This window comes from Ctenopharyngodon idella, chromosome 13 (assembly GCF_019924925.1).
Source record: "Ctenopharyngodon idella isolate HZGC_01 chromosome 13, HZGC01, whole genome shotgun sequence".
NCBI classification, from domain to species: domain Eukaryota; kingdom Metazoa; phylum Chordata; class Actinopteri; order Cypriniformes; family Xenocyprididae; genus Ctenopharyngodon; species Ctenopharyngodon idella.
In genome coordinates, this window is record NC_067232.1 from 5,990,001 (window position 1) to 6,014,757 (window position 24,757).

At 37.6% G+C, this 24,757-nt stretch overlaps 1 protein-coding gene across 2 annotated transcripts in view; it reads left to right on the forward strand.

The window, feature by feature from the left end:
- Positions 1-24,757, forward strand: part of camkmt (calmodulin-lysine N-methyltransferase) — a 114,429-nt gene that overhangs the window by 85,704 nt on the left and 3,968 nt on the right. The window contains exons 7-11 of one of the 2 annotated variants that reach the window (XM_051917562.1): positions 2,287-2,353; positions 3,417-3,491; positions 12,021-12,084; positions 16,923-17,054; positions 19,865-21,956. In XM_051917562.1, coding sequence (XP_051773522.1) covers positions 2,287-2,353; positions 3,417-3,491; positions 12,021-12,084; positions 16,923-17,054; positions 19,865-19,954 — 428 coding nt within the window. In that variant the 3' untranslated portion in view covers positions 19,955-21,956. Of the gene's footprint in view, positions 1-2,286; positions 2,354-3,416; positions 3,492-12,020; positions 12,085-16,922; positions 17,055-19,864; positions 21,957-24,757 lie in introns of those variants that run through there. The other variant, XM_051917560.1, reaches the window with a different exon arrangement.

Below are 24,757 nucleotides of genomic sequence, written 5' to 3' on the forward strand. Positions count from 1 at the left end.
GTCTAGCGGAAGCTAGATATTTTACGTCATAATTTGTTAAATATGGATTTTTTTTTTTTTTTTTTTTTTTACACAAACGCATCGCTTCGCTTCAGAAGGTCTTTATTAACCTCTCGGAGCCGTGTGGAGTACACATTTATAATGGATGGATGTGGATGGTTGCACTTTCTTCAGCTCATACTCGTGACCCCTGTTCACTGCCATTATAAAGCTCGGATGCGTCAGAATATTTATTAATATTAATCCGATTGTGTTTATCAGAAAGAAGAAAGTCATATACACCTAGGATGGCTTGAGGGTGAGTAAAGCTTGGGCTAATTTTCATTTGAAAGTGAACTAATCCTTTACTCTACTGAATATGACTCAAGTAGACATATTACTACCAGAACAGGCATACACACACACACACTCTCTCTGTATACTTAATCAAGAAATCAGCCCAATGAGCCCAACTGGGAGTGAATAAAGTGTATCACAAAGTGCTGAGTGGTTTCATGACTCAGTTTTGATCTCAGTTTGCGTGTTCAAAAGACTGGCTGAGCTCAGATTAAAGCTGTGCATGTATAATCAAGAGATCCCTACTGTTAACTGCTAAATTTCACTTCTCACATACTGTTTACATTTTTTAATGGCTGCTGTTCTCTTGAGCTTTACAAGCTCTATCAAGCAGCAGTCATGAAACTTTTAAAGACAATATATGCACAGGTGTTACACAGGAAGTGCATTTTTGATCACATTGTGTCTCAGGGCCAGCGCTGACCTCTCCCCCAGTGGTCTTTTCCTGATGGGATTACACTGTAAGCTTTCCACTCTCTCTCTCCTTAGCAGCAGATCGCGCCAGTGTAATGCGCGCACCCAGCCTCCTCCCCTCTTTCATCGAGGGATTTGCCCTCCATCCCTGCACTATAGATTGGATTTGCTACGGTTGTTTTCCATGGAGCGAGAGAGAAAGCGGGGCAGAAAAAGCGAGAAATCGTAATTGAATTAGTCTAAAACTGTCGAAGGGTCTATTCATAGATGCACTGACATCAATCCCGCAGCATAGCCACAATGGGTGGAGGCCCATCCGAGAAGATGGACGCAGGTTAAAAGCCTCCCTATTGATTACCTATGATGATGCTTTGCATGAGTTGGTTTTGAGCTCAGTGGTAATCTGAGGATGAGGTGTGAAGGGAAAAGACTGTTACGGAAGCAAACGGACTGTGTGGGTTGACGTCATATAAGAGGGCCTGACATAATAGAGTAACATGGTTAAACAAGAAATCAGCTCAGTGTAATAGGCTCGAGATCAGGGGGATAAAGGAAATGATCTTGCTGTTGTTCCACAGTGTCTTACCTACATCTCTGAAGTAGCTCATACTTTTTCTGTATACTTTTCTGTATTCTGCAACTTTTTATTGCAATCCATCCATCCATCCATCAGCACTGAAATATAATTTACTAGCTCTTTACTTAAAGCCTTAATGTATAATGCATTATAAAAGTAATAATAATGTACGTTATAACGCATTATATAATTTTATAAATAATTGTAACCAAAGTTAAAATGCATTATAATATTTGCACATTCCTTGTTACATCTGAGATTAGTTGTCATGTTTTTTTTAATGTATTATACTTTATAAAGGTGTATTATAATATGTTTTAACTGTGATTATGATTATTCATGAGATCATAAAATGTATTATAAGGTGCATTACAAGGCATAATTAATCCATTTAAAAATATTTTATAATGCATTATACATAAAGGCTTTAAGTAAAGTGTTACCTGTAATTTTTCTTCCCATTTATTTATTTATTTATTTACTTATTTTTTTTATATATATATTTATTTTTTAATTTATAATATTTTTGAAAAATTATTTATGTATCATGATGCTAATTGATACATTATTATTAATTAATATTATTAGTAATATTAATTAAAATAATAATAATAATAATAAAGTATTAGTTTTTTTTTTTTTTAGTTGAATAGTGAAGGAAAAGCAGCCACCAAGTGTCCAGCAAAGTCCTTCAGTACTCTTTATAAAGCATCCCAGGGTGCACCTCAAGTTGATTGACAGATTGTCCAGTGTGTGCAGAGCAGTGTTGACCAGTGAGCATCCAGGACCGGAAATATCCAGTATAGAATTTGTTATTTCATACTTTTGATGCCTTCACTAACGAGTAGGTGTGTTCAAACTTTTGACTGGTAGTAGATATATCTGTCTTTATGAAGTTGAGGTTTGATTTTCATGCTTTTATTAATAAACAGGTTGCATTTCTTGACAAAGAGCACCAGATGTACGCAGTGTAATCGAGAAGAACAGACGAGAAGGGCTCTTCCTGTCTACCAATGTGTCCAGCAGGTAAGAACTCTCATACACCTCCTAACATCTCTGATAATGAAAGACAGAGCACTAATATTGCTTTTACATTACTGCCATATGAAGTCCATCTCTCATGTCAATACAAATTCAAGTGTTATTATTCACTGAATATGCGAATTCTTTGCGTAGTCGAGCATGCCATGAAGTATAGGAAAGTGTGTTTGGGTAAAGAGGCATTTACGGCACTTGTGTTCGGGACATAATAGTGTCAATAAGTAGGCAAAAATGAGGTCGCAAGGCTCCGTGTCACTCCCTGAACCCAGTTGGCCCGGTAACGAGGTATCCGCAGCCCGCAGAGCAGGCGCTACGCTCTCTAACGCGCTAAGATGTATCCAGGCAGAGCGATGATGAGCCACTCTCCATGATTGAATGCCCTCATCTAGAAAACTCACACACACACACTCTCTAACACCCCTCTCTCACATTTGCCAAAACACAGCTCATCCACTGTGCACACCATCACGCAAATGCATTATCACCTAAAAAGTAATTTTGGCACTCAGTGATCTAACCACTCTCTCCCCCTCTCGTCTCCTCTCCTCTCTCTTGCTCTGCACACTTCCCCCTCCCTGTGTATTTACACTGGGCTGATGAAGTGAAAGAGTAAACGTATAATTAGCCTGCATTACTTTGATTGTTTTCTTTAGAGATTAGGCTTCCTGTCAGAGCGCGCGGTTTGAGTGGGGTGAAGGTCGCGTGTGATTGGTTGAGGGAGGGGGGGTGGATTCGCTTTCTCAAGTCAGTGAATAAGCGGTGCGGACCCCCGCTGAGAGAGGAGATTGTATTTCCACAAGACGTAATTTTTGTTTACTGACTGTTAATAATGGCTAATTAATAATCAGATTTGCTTGCCTGGAAACCGGCCCTAGCACTTAAAGAAAAGAGAGAAGAAGATTGCCGTCAGACAACGGCGCAAATAAAACGAGTGTCAGGTGTGTGAAATGTGTCTGGACGCATCATTATTATGGGGGTCTTGGATGAATGATAAATTGTGCAACAGGGTTTATGACGCAGCTATCATCCTGGTTCTGTCCTCTTTCAGGGTGGTGAGATGGGACAATGAGGCTGATGTGTCCGCTCTGGAGGGTCGCTTTGACGTGGTGATGTGCGCTGACTGGTAGGTTAACCCTTTTGTTGAACTGTCAGTTCTTCAGATATCCACTGTCACCTTAAACATGACACCAATACAATCCTAACACCTCCAAAACAGATCTTTCAGTCCAAATCGCTTTCTGACACTATATGATTCTGAGCAGATTCTGTACATCTCTCCAAACCAGCCATTCTTACAGCCATTACAAAATAAATATCATATCTCACACTTTACTAGCATCTCCAGCCACAATATGTCTACACCCTTAATAAAAGTGTGCACCTTGTGTCCCGGTGATGTGGCATTAATATTCCTGCGCCCGTAACGCTTATCAGATGGCAGCCATCAGCTTGCGGATGGCACTGCATTATTTCCTCTCCGCCAGCTCCGCCAGGCATTTCCATTTTTCAGAAATTGCCTCTTTTTCATGCTTGGCGTCCCAGCAAATGGATGTCTTAGGCAAATTGCAAATAATTATGCCTGTGCAAGGAGAGAAAGAGAGCGAGAGAGAGATTGTGGAGCAATACAAACATTTCAATTAGCCAGGTCCTGAACATGTGGAACCATTGTTTTGTTTTGTTTTTTCTTCATGTGTCTGCGTAAATGTGTTATTGTGTGTGCATTACACTAGTCTTTTACACTCATTTGGATGTAAATTTTACTACTACATTCAGACTTCATTATGTAATGCAAGAAAATTTGTAATGTTACTTGAATGCTGTATTTTAGATCATTTGGGAAATCCAGCTTAGGGAGGCATCATGTGATCAAAGATGAACAGTATCTCATGCCAATTTAGTTGTTAAAGGGGTAGTCCACCCAAAAATGAATTCTGTCATAAAAAATATCCTGCAAGTTTCAGAACTCAAAACTTCTTTGTTAGTATAAAAACAGCTTTTATTGAAACCAAGCTGGCGAAATGACTTGTTTCAGATATTGTTTCAGTATGACGTCATAGTATGCAACTAAAGACCGTCTTTGCAGAAGAAGATCAATGCCTACTTCTGCATCATTGCCTCTTTAGCCCCGCCCACCAATTCGCGCATGTATTAGGAGGTGAGTTAATATGAGGGACGCAAACACAGGATTCCAAAATGATAGAGATGCCTCTGATTACAAGGCATTTTGCAGTGCCAAGTTATGGAAAAACACAGTTTTTGCATTTCCTTCCTTGTGATCCTAACATTAAGAAAGCGTGGATGAACTTTATTATTAACGAAGTTCCAGTTTGCATCAGGAAGACGTTAATTTGTTCGCTTCATTTTACAGCAGATTCGTTTTTAAACAAGACACTGTTCGACTTTTTAGAGAGACTGAAACTAAAAGATGATGCAGTGACGACTATATTGAATCCAACAGTAATGTCGCAACACACAAGTGTGAGTGACAAATTTTTTACAATGCGACACTATTATGCTTTGTTACAGATCGTTTGATTATGTACTCACTTTACTTTCACTTTAGTGAAAATGATGAATATAAGAACAAACAACAGTGCGACAAACGATGGTACATTCACTCATTCATTCATTCATTCATTCATTCATTCACAAAACACTGTAAATTATCCTTTGTCACCTATAGGCCTAGCTGTGGTAACTCCAAATACTTTATGTATGGCTGAATTTCACCGGTTGCCATTTTTCAACAAAATAAGTTTTCAAAGCAATTCCACACGTGTAATGGTAGGGATGTTGAAGTTTATTTTAATATGGAAAACTGTTACCCAGTCATAGCAGTGGGTGTTTCCTTCCAAGTCTTCAAAACGGAGTGTTTTAAAGAGAGGGTCAAAAACTGGATAGAAAATAGCCTTTTCTAAATTATGTTTTTTGATGTAAAAATCTTGCTTACATTATAGGTTGGCCTCAGAGAACATTTTAAAATTAAAAAAAAAAAAATGCAAATATCTTATTTGTGTTCTTCAGAAGAAAGAAAGTTTAAAATGACATGAGCATGAGTAAATTATGACAGAATTTTAATTTGCCCCTTAATGCATTACAATACATGTTAAATTGTGTTTCAGTAATGTAATGTTTGGCAGTGTTTTATGTATTTATCTGCATATTGAATGTACAGAAAAATTGCAGAACATTATTAGAGAGAGATGTTATCAGTTAGCTTATTCACGTCTGATTCTTTTGTAATGGTCCCTGCTCTCATTACATGAGTTATAATAACCCTAATTAGTACTTTAATTATATACATTTTCGAATCATACACATTTTTCTATATCAAACTTTTTCTTAAGGCTATTATAGTTTATTACAGTGTTATTACATTGTTATAGGCAGAGCTCTAAACAGGATGTTCTTCGGCGTTGTCGCTATCTAGCACAAAGTGGTGAGGCTGATGGAGGCGGGGTATAATGATACCTGTGTGTTCTCTGGCGATGATCACTAAAGCCTGGTACAGCCTACTATTATTCTAATGTCAGACAAATGGCAGCTAATACGCAGGTAAAATGTGCAGCAGAGGGCCAGCATGAGATTGATTTGTGTGTAGTAAGAAGATACTGTGTGTGTGTGAGAGAGAGAGAGAGAGAGAAAGTGAAAGAACGTATGTGAGGATGAATCATGCCGCGTTGGCTGTCCCCCCGTTGCTTGCGCTGGCAACTCATCTGTAATTGCCGTCGTCAGGAGAGTGATCGCTCGGCGATTAACGAACATAGCCATGCTGACGATCACCTGCGAAAAGGTCAACAGCCACACTTCTGCTCCGATTAATTATAGTCTTTCAGACAATCATCAAGAAAGGTAGGACATAATGTGCCGGCGCTCACACTAGGAGAAGAGAGAGAGAAATAGAGACGTAGCCTCAGCTATGATAGCAGAAGATTCTTCCAAAAGACAGCCCTATGTTTCACCTCGTTTTTGTCTTCACAAGACTATGCTATTCTTGTCTGAAAACTATGTTTTATAGCTATGCTAAGAGTTAACAAAAGCATGAAATTAGCACTTAAGACCCATAGCTCTTTATTTGACTTGTGTAGTTTTGTTTAAAACAATATTTCCTCACTGCTAAGCATGTAAAGTACTGATATGCTGTTTTAGTTTGAAGTTTTTATGTGTCTCTTTTATACCTGTCAATCTAAAATTCAATTTTCGAATATTCATCGAATTTGAAATAAAATCCACTTTCGAATGCAAAAGTGGTTTATTTGAATTTTAGGTGTGCTTCAGGCAGCCTTATCAGTGGCACACAAGATGCGATGATGATATGAGAGTCGTTGTTGCGTTTTAATGTTTTTGTTAGCCTTTTCATTTGAACTCACTAGATTCTGTGCTGCTTCGTTGCTCATTCAAAACATTGCAGAAATAAAGAAGCTCAATCCGGAGAATATCTAGGTTATGTCACTTTTCCACTGTGCGCTAGACGGACATATTTGACCGTTGCACTTGTCTCGCACAAGAGAGCCGCATGTTTAGAAAGCCATTTAAAGTTAAATGAAGTTAAACTTTTAAAAATCATGTCCCGAGACTTTGTGTTTTTTTTTTGTGTTTTTTTACCCATTCCACTGCTGCATCTAATGATTTAAACGCAAAAAAGTACTGTGTGATCGGCGCTTCGGCTCATTGTATTAAAATATGCATAAATACATTGTGCTTTTTTGTTCAGTTTATACAATTCACAAAATTATATTTGATTTATAAACATGCACTTTTTTTTTTTTTTACAGGCAGTCATGTTATTTTATTGCTTTGAATAAACAATTGAATACGTGATTTTGATATTTTGCTCATTGTACCCTCTTAGGGCTTTTCACACTGTGCTTAATCCTGGGCTATTGTCGTTCTAAACACCGCTTTTAACCCCGGGTAAAAGAGCATTTCACACTTGTAATTTAGATGCGGGGTTATGAAACCCTGCTCTGGAGCAGGGTTAGCAACACTTTTGCAGTGTTAACAACCAATCGCGTGCGTTATATTCACACGCGTCATGGAAACTCCGCACAATGTATATAAACAGTTGTTTCTGCATATAATAGGAAAAAATGTCAAACGGCGATAGAAAACATGACAATTGGAGTGACAAAGAGACCGTCATTCATACCTTTTATAGTTCGAAAAGTTCATTCAGAAAAAAACTTGATATTACAGTCAGCAATGAGGACGTGCAATGCTAGAGCATTTATGTAAACAGGTCACATGCTGCGTTTGTCCAGTCAGTAACACTGACACACCACAGATATGCAAATAAGGTCTTTAACCCAGGGTTTAGGAATGTGTAGTCTGAAACAGCAGCTTATGAATACCCAGGATTAACTGTTAACCCTGAGTATAGTATGAGCAATGTGAAACGTGAATAAAGATAACCCAGGATTCCGTTTACCCAGGGTTTAAAATGACCAGGGTTAATGTGAAAAACCCTCTTGTGGCCTCAGGAGACAAGCCAAAAGCTTTTTTTTCCCCTCAAACTGAAATTATGCCTTTTAAATTCAAATATAATTTAAATATTAGTCATATTTAAGAATAAATTCGAATTTAGTTTTTCAGCCATTTTGACAGCCCTAGTCTTTGTGATGGGCCTGTTTCACGTCACATATGTAATGTACTGCCTGTCGGTACTTTTGTTTTTTAGTCTTTTAGTTTGTAGTTCTGTCTTGTTTCTGTTTCCTTTTCCCTCTCATTATTCCCTGATTGTCTGCAACTGTGTCCTTAGTTACATCCGAAAACACATGCTGTCTGAGTAGATACTACATTTAATGAGGAGCTTTGCGACTGTTATAAAGTACATTCTATATAGTATGTGTGTAATATGAATGAAATGTGCTGCTCCGAGACACTGAAAACATCGGATCATGAGCTGCTCACGTGTAAAAGAACACAATGCTACACTAAGCCACATCACAATTCCAGTTTTATTTGGATTAATCACGCAGGCCTACTTAGATTAGATTGGCCTGACATCCAAATTGGCATTCATATTTACTTACAGTCTCTGGTTGTAATAGCATGTATTGGTAACACTGTATTAATAAATAATGCTTAACAGATAATTTATGTATGACTCAGGTACATTTTATAATGTGTGTTAGTGACTTCATAAGGGAAATCTAAAATATAGTGTAACCCATTTGGGTTTAGCCGCATTTATGTAGTAACTATATGTAAACATGTTTGCAGGGAGTCTGTTTTGAAGTGCTGTGGCACTCTGGAAAAACATGGTGTATCCCATCACTTAGATCCTTGGTTGGATTCGCAGTAACACCAGGCTAGGGTCAAGTATGTGAAGAAGCAGTCAGCCGTGCTCCATGATAAGTGAATCAGTCATCAGTATCCTCCACTTGATCCCTCCGGCAGTTCCCATGGCAATAGGCGCCTGAAACTAACAGGTGAATCTCCGTACAGTATGTGTGTGAGATTCCCTTTGGTCCCTTAGGTAAAAACATTTCATGTGTGTAATCATGTCTGTTGAATTTACTAACAGTTAAATAAGATGTGTGTGGACATAAGGGGAAACATACTTTATTGAAACATTACTGTCGGTATGTTTTGTGACCTCCCATAACAAATGTGAGTGCATGTTTCTTAGTGGTCCCTGGTTTATGCTTAGACCGCTTTACATACACACACGGAACATGGAAGGGCTTTGCAGCACAAACTGTATGGCAGCTGGTGTGAATTCCTGCAGTGGTCTCGTTGCGATCACTGTTGTGGTGATTGACTGACTGCGAGAGAGCTTGGCATCTCGGCTTCCTCTAAGCTTCCTGTGTGTGGATTCAGAGATAAAGGCTTTTGTACATGTTTATTTATTTATTTTAGTTTTTAAGAAGTTACTATGTTATTTCTTTTCTGTTTTTTTTTCACACCTTTTATTGTTTACTTGCCCCTAGTTGAGCTTGCTAGAGCCAGTGCCGGCTCATTTTGTGCAATCATTTCTTTTTTCATTTTTCTTTTTTAAGACATGGTGAGTTAGTGAAAGAAAGCTCAATTTACATCTTTGTATTTTAAGAGCACCTCACCTTAACAACCTAATGCCTATTTGTGTCAACTGCCCGCATTGTTTAGCCCTTTTAACTATAATAATAGTACATAGAAAAAGCACTAAAATAGGACTGGTCAATAATTTTTCCAATAGCTTTGAAAATGCTTTAATTTACCAATTTTTTTAGATGTAGTTTACATAAATTGACCACATCATTCAAAGCATTTCAGTGTTGAGTTCTGTGTAGTTTGTGATTTCAAGGTTTGAAGCTTCATAAAATTTCAGTTAGCTGAGTTAGTGAATCATAATAAACAAACTAATGTTAAAATATGTGTGAAATATAAATATATAAAATACACAGTCAAACCAAAATTTATTCAGACACCTTGAACATTTCATTCATTAATACAGTTTATTCACTATAGTTTAAAAAAATGGTAATAAAATATGACAAGATCTCAGAGTTGAACTGTGTTAGAAAACATTAATCTTAATTATGTCAGAAAACACTTAAGCAAAACATGGTCAGGTCAAAGTGTCTGAATAATTTTTGGTTCCAAATTTTTATCAATCGATACACTGTATGAAGAATTTTGGGGTATAATATGTCACAGTTTACTTTATTTTGCTATCCTCACTTACATAAATTAACTATAGTGCACCCACTAGTAAAAATATATCAAAAATGTCTAAATAATTTTTGGTTTGACTGTATGTGTGTGTGTGTATATATATATATATATATATATGTATGTAAATAATCACAATTTTGGACACACTTGACTGAAATGTTTCTTATGATCTTAAAATCCTAAAGGTTTATGTTTAAATGCAGTTTGTTTTGTGGACAAACAAATCCTATGTATGATTTCTGATTTATTTATTTATTTATTTTTTAATTGTAATTTAAAAATGGATGATTAAAAACTAGCCATCAAGTGCCCAGGAAACTGTATATTTATTTATTTATTTACACATAATTATACCCATACTTCGATTTGTGTTTTAGTGTCAGTTTTAGTAAGTTTTTCTGAAACTGCAAATATAATGATAAAAAAATATATAACAGTCTCTTCATATATGAAGGATTTTAACTCTAATCATCAATAATGTCAGTCATCTTAGCGTAAGCTTCTACTATTTGGTGGTATGATTTTTATGAGTCATTTATCTGCCTTCGCTGAATCCTTGAGGTTTCATTGTGGGGATGAAGTTAATGCACTCTGGATTAGGTCAGATTAAGTATTAAAATCGGGTCAGAGTAGCAACCCACGCATATTTTAATCTTACTACCGCCACCTTCAGATTAACATGGTCAAAAATATTTCAAGTCCTACTTACAGTGTGTTTGTCTTCTGCCGTTATCACCTTGCTGAGCTGTGTAGGGTTTTGTTTAGAGTTCTGTACTTCTGTAATATGCTACCACACTTCTATTTAGCGTTGTAAATGCACTGTTCACACAGGTCAGGCAAGAGAGAGGAATTTGAATGTCAGTTAGCCACTGATGAGGATGACGACAACAATACCAGCAAGCAAATCTTGTGGCTCAAGGGCAAGGCTCTGATTACTGCAGGTGCTGTTGCAGATGGTCATTAGCTTTTAATAAACAGAAAATGCTTTTTATAAAAAGAGAATGAATGAAAAGCAAGTATTACATCACTGACAGGTCAATATATGGAAGTTATGGAGGAAGTACCATAGGTGAAGTCGAAAGGGTTTTGTTTGACGTACCATGTCAAGGCCAATGTAGCCAGTCAAACATTCCTTCACTCTGACCCCTTAAACTCACCCTCTATTGTCTGGACTGACCTACTCAACCCAAAACACAGGGTCAAAAGTTGAACTGCTAATGAAACGCTTCGAGTCATCACACTCGTGACCGCTAGACATGGCCAGTGAGATCACACAAATATGGTTTAATCAACATAACTCTGACCTTTGACCCCTTGCAAAGGAGGGCAGTGTTTTTAGTTGGGTCAAAGGTGATTGGACTCTTTGCTAGTAAGAAGTTCACTACTAAAGTCAGTCTGGAACATAGTTTTCTTTTGGAAAAATAGTTGTAGTACTATGAATTTTATATATATATTCTATATATATAAAATATATTTTATATTTAAATTCATTTAGCAGATGATTTTTTCTAAGGTGACTTAAAATGAGGAACAAGTAATTAAAAAAATCGGGCTGTATTGTTATAGATTAATCATTTAGCAATATACTTAATTGATAAGCTAATTTGTATTCTTCTTTGTGTGTGTATCAACTGATATGTTCAGCATTGGTTTTGTCATTTGAAATTTGAAATTGTGTGTCACCAAAGGGTTTTTCTTTTTCTGTTGCTTTGTATTAGTTTGTATCATGTGAACACTACCTGATACTTCCTTGATCATTCATCTCTGCTAGCATGTGTGTTTTACATTTGATTTGAATGCTGTCACATCACTGAAACAAGATTTGTTCACATCTAAGGGTAAAGGAGCATCTGCATCCACAAATAGTATTTTCTCCATGCTGGTGGATTTATTCGCAAACAATGAAAATAAATAGCCTGCTGCTTTATCTGGAACCATTATCGTTGCAATGCATTCTAATCTTTCTGGTTTCTCTGTGTTTCTCTTCTTCTCTTAGTCTGTTTCTTGACCAGTACAGAGCCAGCCTGGTTGATGCACTAAGAAGATTACTGCGACCTGATGTAAGTGACTCTGTGTGTGCGTGTGTGTGTGTGTGTGTGTGTGGACTCTCAGTAATTAGTTAGCATGTATGCAGTGATTGAGCGAGTAATGGAATGGCAGGATTAATATCATGTAATACTTTAATACTTATTATGTGCAACTTAGATTGGGTCATCTCATCTATTTTATACTCTGTGCTAATCATAAGACCCACAAGTCCTCTTTCATGCCCCCTTGATATAAGACCATGTACAACAAATGAAGAACACTTCAATGATAACAATGGATTTGTATTTATCTTTAAGGTTTTTCATGTGTCGACTTTGATATTTAATGTCTTGTTGAGGGTGCTGTGCTGTCTGTGTGAGTGAGTGTGTGTGAAGGAAGGCCAAAAAAATATATATATATTTGGGTGTTTTTCAAGTAATCTCCCTTAAAACACAATTTTCACACTCTGGTTTATTTAATTTGTTTACTGACAAAAACATTTTGCGATGAAAAGAATGGTTATGGAATTTTTTAATAATAATAGGAAATAGATTTTTCTTTATTTTCTTCACGTTTTATATTTTATACCAAGCATGGTCTTTTTTACGCTGTTGTTTCTTTTCAACTTTTTAGTTTAAATAATTCTAATATTTTTGTGATTTATAATATATATACAGTATCTCACAGAAGTGAGTACACCTCTCACATTTTTGTAAATATTTTATTATATATTTTCTTGTGACAACACTGAAGAAATGACACTTTGCTACAATGTAAAGTAGTGAGTGTACAGCTTGTATAACAGTGTAAATTTGCTGTCCCCTCAAAATAACTCAAGACACAGCCATTAATGTCTAAACCGCTGGCCACAAAAGTGAGTACACCCCTAAGTGAAAATGTCCAAATTGGGCCCAAAGTGTCAATATTTTGTGTGGCCACCATTATTTTCCATCACTGCCTTAACCCTCTTGGGCATGGAGTTCACCAGAGTTTCACATGTTGCCACTGGAGTCCTCTTCCACTCCTTCATGACAACATCACGGAGCTGGTGGATGTTAGAGACCTTGCGCTCCTCCACCTTCTGTTTGAGGATGCCCCACAGATGCTCAATAGGGTTTAGGTCTGGAGACATGCTTGGCCAGTCCATCATCTTTACCCTCAGCTTCTTTAGCAAGGCAGTGATCGTCTTGGAGGTGTGTTTGGGGTCGTTATCATGTTGGAATACTGCCCTGCGGTCCAGTCTCCGAAGGGAGGGGATCATGCTCTGCTTCAGTATGTCACAGTACATGTTGGCATTCATGGTTCCCTCAATGAACTGTAGCTCCCCAGTGCTGGCAGCACTCATGCAGCCTCAGACCATGACACTCCCACCACCATGCTTGACTGTAGGCAAGACACACTTGTCTTTGTACTCCTCACCTGGTTGCCGCCACACACGCTTGACACCATCTGAACCAAATAGGTTTATCTTGGTCTCATCAGACCACAGGACATGGTTCCTTAGTCTGCTTGTCTTCAGCAAACTGTTTGTGGGCTTTCTTGTGCATCATCTTTAGAAGAGGCTTCCTTCTGGGACGACAGCCATGCAGACCAATTTGATGCAGTGCGGCGTATGGTCTGAGCACTGACAGGCTGCCCCCCCACCCCTTCAACCTCTGCAGCAATGCTGGCAGCACTCATACGTCTATTTCCCAAACACAACCTCTGGATATGATGCTGAGCATGTGCACTCAACTTCTTTGGTCGACCATGGCGAGGCCTGTTCTGAGTGGAACCTGTCCTGTTAAACCGCTGTATGGTTCTGGCCACCGTGCTGCAGCTCAGTGTCAGGGTCTTGCCAATCTTCTTAGAGCTTACGACATCTTTATGTAGAGCAACAATTCTTTTTTTCAGATCCTCAGAGAGTTCTTTGCCATGAGGTGCCATGTTGAACTTCCAGTGACCAGTATGAGAGAGTGAGAGCGATAACACCAAATTTAACACACCTGCTCCCCATTCAAACCTGAGACCTTGTAACACTAACGAGTCACATGATACCGTAGAGAGAAAGGCTAATTGGGCCCAATTTGGACATTTTCACTTAGGGGTGTACTCACTTTTGTGGCCAGCGGTTTAGACATTAATGGCTGTGTGTTGAGTTATTTTGAGGGGACAGCAAATTTACACTGTTATACAAGCTGTACACTCACTACTTTACCTTGTAGCAAAGTGTCATTTCTTCAGTGTTGTCACATGAAAAGATATAATAAAATATTTACAAAAATGTGAGGGGTGTACTCACTTCTGTGAGATACTGTGTGTGTGTGTGTGTGTGTGTGTGTGTGTGTGTATATATACTTTAATATATTTGTGATTCACATAATATTTTTTATAATTTTGGGGATTTTTATTGAAAGTCTGGGTCTGTGACAGAAGTGACACAAAATCCATACACACAAATCATTTGAAAAGTGGCAGCAATAAATGATGAAGGCATGGTAAAAGTTTCCAAAACATGTTTTCATATACCAAAAAGAATAAAAGATGAAACTTGTTAGTAATTTTCAAAACTTTTTAATGATATACAAATGCTACTAGTCCTCTAATAATACAGTACTTCCATAAAAAAAAAAAAAAGTCTCTCTTTTTGTTCCTGGCTCATTGCAGAGATTTATTATTGTGATTTTTTTTTTTCCCCCATAGCACTGCTGACCAAATGTTTGAGCCGATTTATTGAAACCAATTAATTTCCCTCCTAATGACTCTAATTGGTTATTCTAAAATGCCAGTGGACCATCCAGCCAGCATACACAGCTGATTAACACATCTGTAGTTATGTGGGTTTGTATATGTGTGTTTTCAGCATACGTCCTGTATAGAGCTTATGAAAAAATGAAAACATCTGTTGTACTGAGATGATCCTGTTCTCGTCTTAGTTGTTGTTTGTTTCATTTGTGTCTGTGCCCATTTAATTAAAGCAATATTATGAACAAAATATGAAATAATATTCAAAACCGAAGGATTTCAAAGAAACTTTGAACCTTTGGGTAATCCTCTTAGCTTGCCTGGTTGGTCTGGGCTTGTTGATCTATAAAGAGAGGGGATGCGCTTCCAGCCATTGATTGGATTAGGTGAGCTTTAATCTTTTTGTTTATTATCTAATATAATACCTGGGAGAAATCAAATAGAATGTAATGATGCAAACCACCACGTTTGCTGTGTGGGCTTTGAGATGGAGTGGAAACGAGCTGGGCTGGATGTGGAGTAGAGCTCAGCACCATGCACTAAAATCTTACTAGAGTCTACCACAATTTTTCATTAGAGGGATTAAAATGTACCTCCTAAAATGTTCCAAACAAAAAAACAACAGTCATACTACCCCACCCCGCCTTCACTGTTTTATCAAACAGACGGCAAGGTCACAACACTGGTTGACTTAAAAATTGACTAGTCAGACCACTCATACAAACAAAGCAGTGTTTTAGGGAGTGTTCACACTTTGCATGTTCAGTTCGATTGCTCTGCTAGTGCAGTTCATTTAAATAAGTGTGAACGTTGACATCCAAACCCAATCAAACAAGCGAACTGAGACCGCTGAAAAGATGGGTCCTGGTCCGCTTCCAAATGAACTCTGGTGCAGTTTGAATGAAATATGAATGCATCTAAATGAACCAAAAACAGGACATGATGTCACAAGATGTCACCAATGCTCAAGCATACTGTTTTTTTTCTCATCATACAAGCTATGATTCCCATTACAGTTTGGTACAGGCACCAGAATTTCTATCTCCTTGCAGCAGATCTTTGTATGTGTGCATTGGAGGAAATTCTGGCACTGTTTTTACACCTTTATACATTTTATAAGCTCTTGACAAGTTCTCAGCTGGTAAAAATACCATTATATGTACGTACAACAAGCGTGTTTAGCCCAGCAAGCAGCATTGTTTTGGATGTTTGGTAAGTTCTGTTGCAAAATATACATCATAAAAGCCTTTTTTGTTTTGTATCTTTAGGTTCGGTCTTAAAAATTACAGTGTGAATGCTAGCGAACCAGAACTAAATGTATCGTTTTGTTTTTTGGTCCGAACCCAAAGAAACAAACTAGAAGTGTGAACACACACACCCTTAAACACCAAAGAGCCACAATGTTTGCACTCTTTAGGGGAATCAACCTAAAAAGGGCTTATTTACAGTTGTTTCTGCACATTCAAACAAGACAACCGTATTGTTGTACTGAGTAGTAGTATTAGAGCAGTTTATGTGCAAAAGTATTGATTTAGCAAGAACATCTCTGACCTATAATCTCTAACAAAGGAGTGCAGTGTTTTTAGCAAGGTCATATTATTGTTGATTAAACATTATTAATATGATCTCACCTACCATGTCTAGCATCTGTGAGGTAAAGTAGTGTCAGTATTAGGTTATTGAGAAAGTATTTTGATGTGGTCTTGTAACATACATTGCCATTTACTTTTACTTGTATTGGATGTTGGTCACAGTGATTTTGCCAAGGAAGACATGTTCCTGGATCATATTTTGTTGATCCTGAAACAGCATTTCTCTCTGAAAATGTAGTCCTACCCCTATCCCTACCCCTAAACCTAACCCTACCCATAAGTTATCCCTAAAAAATCAGAGGGAAATGATAGGTGAATAACACTGAGGTAGAAGCACCTAACTCTGTTTGTAAGCCTAAACTTGACAAAAACTGTAAACTTGTCCCTCAAATCTGAATGATTGGTTGATTGGAATGTTGTTCCAGGATCAACAAAGATGTTGCACTTGGTGAAATCACATTCACTATTAGATGTTAGCAGATGCACAATTTGTTATTTGTGAAACACCAGTAAAGTATCTCTACACTGTGTACGTTTGTGATTTGTCACTTTAGGGCACCGCTCTAGTATTTGCCCCTACCAGAGGAGACACACTGGCTGAATTCTGCAGACTGGGAGAGAGCGCAGGCCTGAGAGTGTGTCGCTATGACAACTACGACTCACACTTGTGGGACCTTCACCTAAAGGTGTGTGCAGTATGTGTATGTGGCTTTTATTGTATATGTGAGTGTGTAAAGTGTTTTATTTTGTTAAAAAGTTGAGAAACAAAGTATGAAGTTTGTCTGCATTTGCCACTCCCTTTATCCATGCACTACATTTGTACTTTGAAAGTTTCATTGAAGTACATTATGCTATGTCAGCAGGAACAGGAACAGGGAGTCTGTAGCTTAAGCTCAAAATGGACTCTTAAAAGTCAAAAGCTGTCTTTCTAAGAAACCCTAAATGAATGGGACATGGTGCAACTCCGTTCCCCCTGCCTGAAAGCACAAATACCATACCCAGGTCAAAGCAGCAGTGCCGTCCAGCTGGTTAACTTGCACCGAAAGCACAGCCACGGCTGCCATTTTTGGTTACCGAAGAAGCTGTGCGGACCCATTATGCCCCACAGGCCTAACAGTGGCGGCCTTGCCTATGCCTGAGGAAAATGGGCCTGTCAGCGGGACTCCAGAGCTGAGTGATTGGAACTTTATTTCTGTAGTGATGGACATAGCTGGGCAGAAAAACTCTTAGGGGTCGTTGTGGCTACAGAGGAAAGAGGGTTTGAATTTAGAGACGTCAATTGAATGGGGAGAATGAGAGAGAATCAGAAATGCAGATTTGTGGTGTACATATAGAATCCCTGGAGTGAAAAAAATATATTTTTTTCCCCATAAGTGTGAACAAACCTAATACAGCAACTAAAGTGAAAAGTTTTAAGCCTGTACACAAAGTCAGTAAAAATAGGGCCTGTGTACTGTGCTTTTTCACAGGTGTTTTATCCTTAATTTAAAGGATTAGTTCACCCAAAAATGGAAATTCTGTCATTAATTACTCAACCTCATGTCGTTCCAAACCCGTAAGACTTTTGTTCATCTTCAGAACACAAATTAAGATATTTTAATAAAATCTGAGCTAGTTCTGTACTCTCCATTGACAGCTATGCAATTACCACTTCAGTGGTGGTTTAGTCCAAATTTTCTGAAGAGCCTCGATCGCCTTATATGATGAACAGATTAGATTTAGGCTTTTATTCACATATAAACATTGATCAGTGAACATAAACAGAAGCTCAACCGAACCTGCTTGACACGCAAGAACAAACCTCTTTGGTTCTTTTGGGAGCTCAAACGTGCTGCGTAACACACGAGAATGAATCTCATTGGTTCTCGCACGTCAAGAAAAAATGCTTGAGCTTCCGTTTAACATAACTGATGTTAATGAATGTTTATATGTGAATAAAAGCCTAAATTCAATCTGTTCATCATATAAAGCGATAATTTCTCTTCAGAAAATTCGTATGGATTAGTTTTACGATCTCTTTATGAACTTTTTGAAGCGTCAAAGTGGTAGTTGTGTCAATGGAGGTAGCTGTCAATGGAGGGACAGAAATCGCTCAGAATTTATTCAAAATATCTTCATTTGTGTTCTGAAGATGAACAAACTGGTTTGGAACAACATGAGGGTGAGTAAATGATGACAGAATTTTCATTTTTGGGTGAACTATCCCTTTAAATTACATATTGCATTGTGTTGTGTTTTAGGGTGAAAGGAAATTTCTCTAAGCTTATGAATAATGTCCTGGCAAAAAAGTACCTTTTCCATTTTTCTAGTGTAGTTCTTAATCAGAGTAAAGCGAAAAATTTGGTTAAACAACATTGTGATATGCCATAAGGGCATAACAACCATTACTTGTACCTTTGCTACATAAATCATTAGAAATAGTAATTTCTTATTCAATTCCGGAAATTGAATTGAATTTTATTTTAATGAGCAAACAGGATGCATATTTGAATTTGAATTTAGGGAAGTAATTTATGCATGCTTTATTAAAAAGAAGAAAAAAAAAAAAATTGGACCAAGGTAGAAGAACACTTCATTTCACTATATGCCATTAACTGTTGAATATCTTTGAATCCAGTTCTCGTAATTCAATTCAGCGTCCTATTGGGGTGTTGCCAATTCAATTCCAATTCACACTCATAAACTAAAGGGGATCCCATTGTTAAAATTCAAAATTTTGCCCAACCCTAATAAACGCCACAATACAGTTAAATAAACGAGCTGTGAGCAAACTGGATCAGTCCTTTCTGCCTGTGAACCACTACAGGTTTGCCATGTGGTTTAAGCTACAGGCGGCGGATGTATTCAATGGTGGAAGTAAGCAAAAAGTGTGAAATCGCACCTTTAAGTATTGTCCAGATGAGTAAAAATGGTGTCACCCTTGCCCATTTGCACACACACAAAACTAGCTAATGCAGTCAGCTTGTCATTGTGTTGCCCCGATGCACCTGAAGTCTAACGGGATCTTTTTGAGCCAGACCACCTACTGTGTTTCTGTGCGGATAATGACATGAGCAGCGAGGGGCAGAGATAGCTGAGTCAAGAGTCCCCCTGTTCGCGCCTGCGTGCGTGCGTCTTTACTCTCGGTTTGTCGTCAGTTCATGCAGCTGTGTGTGTGATATGAGGGGCGAGCTGAAGTGCCCTCATCATATCTCAAAGTGATTAATTCCTCTTTCTTATCTTCTGATGAACACCCTGCCCCCTGCGAGTGTGCGTTGGGTGAGAACGTACGAAAAGAAGTGCACAAAGACACGCACGTTAGACAATAGATCACATGCCCCACCTCCTTCAGAATCCCAAATCACAGTCTTCTATTATAGCAGCGTCTACGGGCCCCTCCCGGACGTACACGTACGGTCGTCTGTCGCTTCTCACCTCCAGCCAGCCTCTGATGTCTTGGAGATTGAAGTGTTTCCTTTAAGACCCTAAATCTCCTCCCTCCCTCCCGTGTGTGCAGGCCGGCCGGCCGCGGATGGGGCTCTCAGCGGTGTGGGGACGTGGCGAGGGGGCTGTGTGTTATCCTCTTATCCCCACTGTTCTGGAATAGAGCACCAGCAGCTGGAGGACTGCAAGCCGCCTGATAATGCAGCTATTTTCTACTCGGCCATCTTAATCTTGTTACTCAAATGGTTGTGAAGAGAGTCATGAATTTTAATTCAGACATCCCCCATCCACACCCACACATATACATACACATATTAACTTAATCTCTCTACATCCTCCCCAACTTCCAGCTGTCTGTCTGGCCGTATCTGCTCTCTGCGCGTTTAACACCCAAATCTATCCATTTCTGGGGCCTGTAGAGCGAGCATCCGGTTGTCCGTTTCATCCTGTGCTTTCTAAAGAACGCCTCTCGCTCTCCTCATCGCAGAAAGCAGGCTGAGGGGGAAAGAGGAGAGGGAGGGAAAAGCAGCAATAAAATAAATGACTTGCATCTTGGCAGCCGCGCGATTAAAAAGTAGGAGCCGATTTATCCAGCCACCCATGAAGCTGATTAGCAGGCTGTGATCAGGAGGAACAGCTTTGCTTGTTAAACTTTTCACCTTTGCAAGCTCGCTGCCTTTTTCCCTCTCTCTCTCTCTCTCTCTCTCTCTCTCTCTCTCTCTCTCTCTCTCTCTCTCTCTCTCTCTCACTTTCTAAGCTTCTTTGCTATATCACTCTCTAACACTTTTATTGCTCCCTCTCTCACTCGCTCACTTTCCTTCTGGTCTCTCTCATTCACTCACATTCTCTCTCTCTCTCTCTGTTCCTCAATCCTAACTTCCATGTGCACACTCTCTAGCTGTGTTACAGTTCACAGGGTCCCTATGCAGTTATTCTGAAAAAGAAATATCTGTAGAGTTTGAGTTTACAAAATTCATTCATTTGGAATGTCATCAAACACAAACAACACTATATACTGTATGTTGCTTCCACAAAAATATTACAGGGTTAGTTCACCCGAAAATGAAAATTATGTCATTAATTACACGCCCTCATGTTGTTCCACACCAGTAAGACCTTCATTCATCTTCAGAACACAAATTCAATGGCTCAGTGAGGCCTGCATTGCCAGCAAGATAATTAACACTTTCAATGCCCAGAAAGCTACTAAAGACGTATTTAAAACAGTTCATGTGACTACAGTGGTTCAACCTTAATGTTATGAAGCGACAAGAATACTTTTTGTGTGCCAACAAACAAAATAACGACTTTATTCATCAATATCTAGTGATGGGCGATTTCAAAACACTGCTTCATGAAGCTTCGAAGCTTTACGAATCTTTTGTTTCGAATCAGTGGTTCGGCGCATATCAAACTGCCAAAGTCATGCCCCCCAGTGGTGAACCATTGAAATTTAGAAACACTTATTATGTAAGGAAGCCTCGTTTACTGAAATCACGTGACTTTGGCAGTGCTTCGTATCAAACCCTTTAAGCAGCACAATTGTTTTCAACATTGTCAATAATAAGACGTTTCTTGAGCAGCAAATCGGCATATTAGAATGATTTCTGAAGGATCATGTGACACATGAAAATTCAGCTTTTCCATCACAGAAATAAATTATAATCTAAAATATATTAAGATAGAAAGCAGTTATTTCAAATTGTAATAATATTGCATAATTGTATTGTTTTTGCTATATTTTTGATCCTATAAATGCAGACATGGTGAGCATAAGAGACTTCTTTCAAAAACATTTAAAAAATCTTACCGACCCCAAACTTTTGAACAGTAGTGTAAATATACAATGTATGTGTGATTTTGTATATTAATATAGTTTATCAGACATGAAATCCCTGTATGTATTGAGAATAAATCACTGTTTAATATTTAAATATATAAAACATAATTAAAATAATATAGTTCATTATCCCCAAATATAACGGTAATAAAAATGAAAATAAATGTGATTTGTTAATTTTACAGCATGTATTTTTATGTAAACTATTTGGTGATATTTGGTCATAATAATAGCATTGTAACAGTCACATTTTGTTATACCTGCAAACAACTGTGTAAAAGCCTACGGTGAATTAAGCTCAATAAAAACTCTTTTTCACACTTCATGTAGTACTAAGATGGTGTGCATTGACTGTTGGGCAAATTTCCCTCTCCAAATGATGTGATTTATCAATATGTGCTTGTTCCTAATGCTGTTTACAGTGCCCTTTGGACTAAACATATATGCTCCCTATGGTTTGAAGTCCACTTTGCAGGGTACTGTGATTTGAATGTACCCTCTCTTGCACTGCACTCTTACTTGTCCAATGAGACCAGGCTCTACTTGGCTTGGTGTGAATATGTTGGTCTTCGCATTGGGCTTAGTGTTGGTCGGCTGGCTGCCCCGATTACAGAGAGGTCACGGGTTCAAACATTGGCTGCTGTGTCGAGGGGTGGAGAGAGAGATAACGCACATGAAGGGCAAGAGAGCGGCCTTTCATCTGTTTTTATTTTATCTCAAGCCACAGAGAGGAGGAGGCGAATGTTAGAGTAAGACAGAAAGGGAGAGTGTGTCCAGGTGGGAATATCCAAGTAGTGTTTATACAGATTTTACGTTCATTTGTAATGGTTTATTCTCTGTTTGTAGTCAATGGAGAATGTTCAGATAGTCAATAATACTGTTCATAACATTCCCTCCAAAGATCTGCCTGAAAAGGCCTTTCAATTTCACATGGGAATGATATAATTTCAGCACACAATGAATGAGTTGGTGTTTTCTGTATCTAAAAATACACTACAAATAAAATAAAAAAAGTGACTGTAGTGATTGTGTATGTGACCTACTCTGCATTTCTCCAGCACATTTTAGTCGCTCTGAAAAATATACACGTACGTCAGCTGTGTTTGTTGTTTGGATATGTCTTATTTTCATAAATGAACTGCACATTTCTTTTTCTAAGTGCTGGCCGAGTGTGTGGGAATTTGGACGATCTGATTGGTTGAGACAGGGCTGTGCTCCGGGGCAAAAGAGACTGGCAGCGCACTGAGTGTACTGCCACAACTCTTGAGTTCAGACGGTGGCAGACCCACAGGGCATATTGTGCAGCAAGGCTGCGTGACATTCGCTTTGCAGACACCTCTACTCTAAGCGGGCCATTATGAAGCAGTTGGGATTCTTGCTGCTTGTCCTTGTTTGTTACAGGGAGTTCTTGCAGTGCACATCTGAAGAGTGCTTAGTAACTTTTTTTAAAATGATATACAGCAGAAATAAAATGTTCTTCCTCTAATGTGTCAGAACAATTATGAAAGCAGTAGAGTAGGTGTCATTTGAACATTGGTGCTGACGCAATAAACCCAATCAAGCCAAACCTTTACCATTATTATCAAAAAAAGTATTTGAATATATTTTTCAAGATACAAAATATATTTAAAAAAAACTTCGGTAACACTTTATTTTAAGGAATTTTAACTAGTTGCTTATTAACATGCATATTACTAGAATATTGGCTATTTATCAGTACTTATTAAGCACATATTAATGCCTTATTCTGCATGACCTTATTCTACATTCTTAATCCTACCCAATACCTAAACTTAACAACTACCTTACTAACTATTAATAAGCAGTAAATTACGAGTTTATTGAGGGAAAAGTCATAGTTAATAGTTTATATGTGTTCCCTATACTAAAGTGTTACCAAAACTTTTAAATTATTTTTAAAGTGATTATAATTTTATGAGTTTTGGATCATATGAATAGCATGAATTATTAATTCATAAATACGAAGTTTTGGGGTAGCAGTGTTGTATTTGAAATAAAGCTGAAATAAAAAAAATATACATAATAGATGAAAATTTAATCCTAACTTATTTCGGTGAGTTGCAAGAACAACATTTTGAAGTTTTTTTGGTTGAAGTGCTAAAATGGCTAAAATTAACATAAAAGTAAGTTAAAGCTAAATAGAATTGTTTAAAAAAAAAAAAAAAAAAAAATTGGCAAAAGCACAAATAAATTACAAAAGCTTCCAATTAAAATGAAAACAAAACCATTCAAAATGTTGGTAACACTTTATTTTAGGGTCTTTTAACTAGTTGCTTATTAGCATGCATATTACTTGAATATTGGCTATTTATTAGTACTTATTAAGCACATATTAATGCCTTATTCTGCATGACCTTATTCTACATTCTTAATCCTACCCAATACCTAAACTTAACTACCTTACTGACTATTAATAAGCAGTAAATTAGGAGTTTATTGAGGAAGAAAGTCGTAGTTAATAGTTTATATGTGTTCCCTATTCTAAAGTGTTACCAAAATTTTAATAAATACCATAATATTATATAAATAATACTAAAATAACACTGTTGGGTACAGTAGTCGCACCACATGACATTATACAGTCTGAACTAACCTTGCTATGACATTAAAATGTCAAATTATCTGATTATTTTAACAGACTTACTGACTTTTCACACTGTCATGAGGGTCTGCAGAAGTCCTCTTTATGACATCAATTCCGATTTTTTTCTGCATGTTTTTGCATGTAGGTCACACCACATGACTTTGCTTCACTGCTTTCTAATATTATTCCACATCTATTCAAAATATGAATAAATACTATAATAATATATAAATAATACTAAAATAACACTTTTGAGTAGTTGCACCACATGACATTATACAGTCTGAACTAACCTTGCCATGTCATTAAAATGTCAAATTATCTGATTATTTTAAAAGAATTAATTTTTTTCTGCATGTTTTTGCATACAAGTCACACCACATGACTTTGCTTCACTGCTTTCTAATATTATTCCCAATCTATTTTGTTGAAATATGTTTTGTAAGAAATTATAATAAAATATGCCAAACTACTTAATAAGGTTTTGTTTTCAGGAATGTAATTTTTTAACGAGGCATTTT